This window comes from Fopius arisanus, unplaced genomic scaffold, assembly GCF_000806365.1.
Source record: "Fopius arisanus strain USDA-PBARC FA_bdor unplaced genomic scaffold, ASM80636v1 scaffold00209, whole genome shotgun sequence".
Taxonomy (NCBI): Eukaryota; Metazoa; Arthropoda; class Insecta; order Hymenoptera; family Braconidae; genus Fopius; species Fopius arisanus.
Genome location: NW_011887948.1, coordinates 12,035 through 14,157, shown reverse-complemented (window position 1 = coordinate 14,157; position 2,123 = coordinate 12,035). Strand labels below are relative to the sequence as shown.

At 36.0% G+C, this 2,123-nt stretch overlaps 1 protein-coding gene across 2 annotated transcripts; it reads left to right on the top strand.

Annotated features, from left to right (window-relative positions):
- The first annotated feature begins 554 nt into the window (after positions 1-554).
- LOC105272569 (uncharacterized) lies at positions 555-1,183 on the top strand. 2 transcript variants are annotated; one of them, XM_011314747.1, is made up of 3 exons: positions 555-614; positions 705-916; positions 991-1,182. In XM_011314747.1, coding segments are annotated over exons 1-3 (366 nt in total). In that variant the 5' UTR covers positions 555-613; the 3' UTR covers positions 1,144-1,182. The 2 variants fall into 2 exon arrangements, with proteins under 2 accessions (XP_011313049.1, XP_011313051.1); XM_011314749.1 differs by having other exon boundaries at positions 597-643; positions 991-1,183.
- The last annotated feature ends 940 nt before the right edge of the window (positions 1,184-2,123 follow it).

Here is a 2,123-nt window from a genome sequence, read left to right as displayed (position 1 = left end):
GGAAATATTTACTTTCGACCAATGGGATCATTTAAACATCCCAAGCGATTGTCAACCAATATTAAAATCTATCCAGCGGTAACTTAATAACAAAATTCTACCATCTTCTCAATCTGCTAACTCAATTATTAATTTCTTTCATTTTTTGTCTGTTTCAGTTGTATTTTCCGAGGGAGAATTATTTTGAAAACTTGTCTTCTACCATCTGACAATTAAACAATGAAAAATTTTATCACTTGCGTTCCATTATTTTTTTCAATTTATAAAGTTTAAATGTTCAACTAAAAAAATTGGAAAATACTATTGTAATAATCTATGCCTTGAAAACTCTGTAATATTATTTCGTAAAATATCTATGCATATATATGTTTTGAATAAAGAATATTTTCTCCACTTGAAATCTCTGTCAATGCTCCATTCTTAACCATCCACCAGATGTAAACATTTAGAGTTTACACGCCAGACACCTAGAGTGAGACAGGCAACTTTTGGGTGCTCAGACGCTTGAGTGACAGAGAGAGAGATAGCGAAAGAGTGGGGATGGTGCGGCGACAGGCCCAACGTTGTCTTGCAGCCTCGCTTCTTTAGTACGTTGAATTAAATCGAAGCAACAAGTAAGTGGTGTGACAGTGTGAATTGAAAAGTAATTTTAGAATTTTGTGATTTTAGAATTTTGTGATAATGAATTTTTTACTTATTTTTAGTGAAACTTGAAGTGTACGTGTTCCCAGATCCCGAAATGAGGCAGGAGTGGGAGGATGACGATGTGATGATGGAAGAATGGTGGTTGGGGGACGTAGAGAAAGCTAAGGAGAAAATCCCCAAGTACTACCCCCTAATCGCCAGACTCGAGGTACCCATGGACTTGGTTGTCAAGTTCATGGCGTATCTCGGGGGGCATTTTTATGCAAATAACGTGAGTTATCTATTACAATAAGTGCTTCTTTTTTCAAATTTGTTTTTGATTAATATATAATTTTTTGGTTCCAGGAAGCCCAGCTTCACCAATTATTGAGGGAGTTCCTCAACTTCCTGCGGTTGGTGGGACGGGAGGAAGAGGCGCGTGAGATGTTGCCTTACACGCATGCCATGGCAGCGGCAGCGGTCATGATTCTGGATGCTCAGAATCATTACAACGTATAAAGTAAGTACCTGTAATTATTTTCTTTACGTTATCACCATCCATTACTGTTCAATTGATGAAAAAAACGTTGTGTATGTTTCAGATGTATCATCTCCAAGGCAACATTTAATTTTTAATATTATAATTAGGATAAGTTTTTTCTTTCCAATTGTTATTTTTTTATTATTGTCAACTAGAATCAGTTTTTCTTTTTAATTCATTTTTTTTTTATTATTGTAACACGAATAAGTTTTCATTCCAATTCCTATTTTTTTTTTTTTATTGTTGTAACTAGAATAAGTTTTTTACAATTTTAAATTAAAAAAAAAAATAAGCCGAAACAAAGTTTAAGATTCCAATTTATTTCACAACCCTCATTTTTCAGGTTAATTTAATAGTGAATGTTCACATTTTTCTTTATTGCTGATCCGCATTGCTGAAGAGGCATGGATTGAACTCTCCCTTCAGGAAGGTGATTTGCAGACGTTTGGCAGCAGCAGCCTCGCGGTATTTCTCCAGTTTGGATGGATCTTGTTGGAAGGCGTTGGACAGATGTGGTAGTAGATACACGATGCACTCATCATTCAGAGCGCCAACCACTTTAGAACCAAATTTAGTTGAGATCACCTTCAGATCGGTGACTAAATACTTCTGGTTGAGTGACAGCTCCGTTCGACGTTTGGTTGGTAGGAAATTCCCTTGAGTCACAATTTTGTTGATGTCATCAAGATCCAGGGCTTGCTTCTCCATTTTTGATTTATTTGGTTCTCTCCTCGATTCACTTCGTCTTAGAAAAAATTTCGTGTGACTGCAGTTATAGGCTGGAGACTGAATGATGAATCAGTTGCTTTACTCCAGCTACTTATAGGCTCTTCGCAAGTGGAGGGGGAATGCAATTATCATTTATAATTTCAATCCAAAAACAATTTCAAGAAAATTAGGCAATCTGCATCCAACGGTTAAATTTTTCCTCGAAAGGTAACGGCTTTCATAATTCTAA

What these genes read in the sequence shown, in the direction of transcription:
- LOC105272569 (XM_011314749.1), top strand. An exon ending in GGCATTTTTATGCAAATAAC is followed by an intron (nt 917 to 990) that starts GTGAGTTATCTA and finishes TTTTGGTTCCAG; the next exon opens with GAAGCCCAGCTTCACCAATT.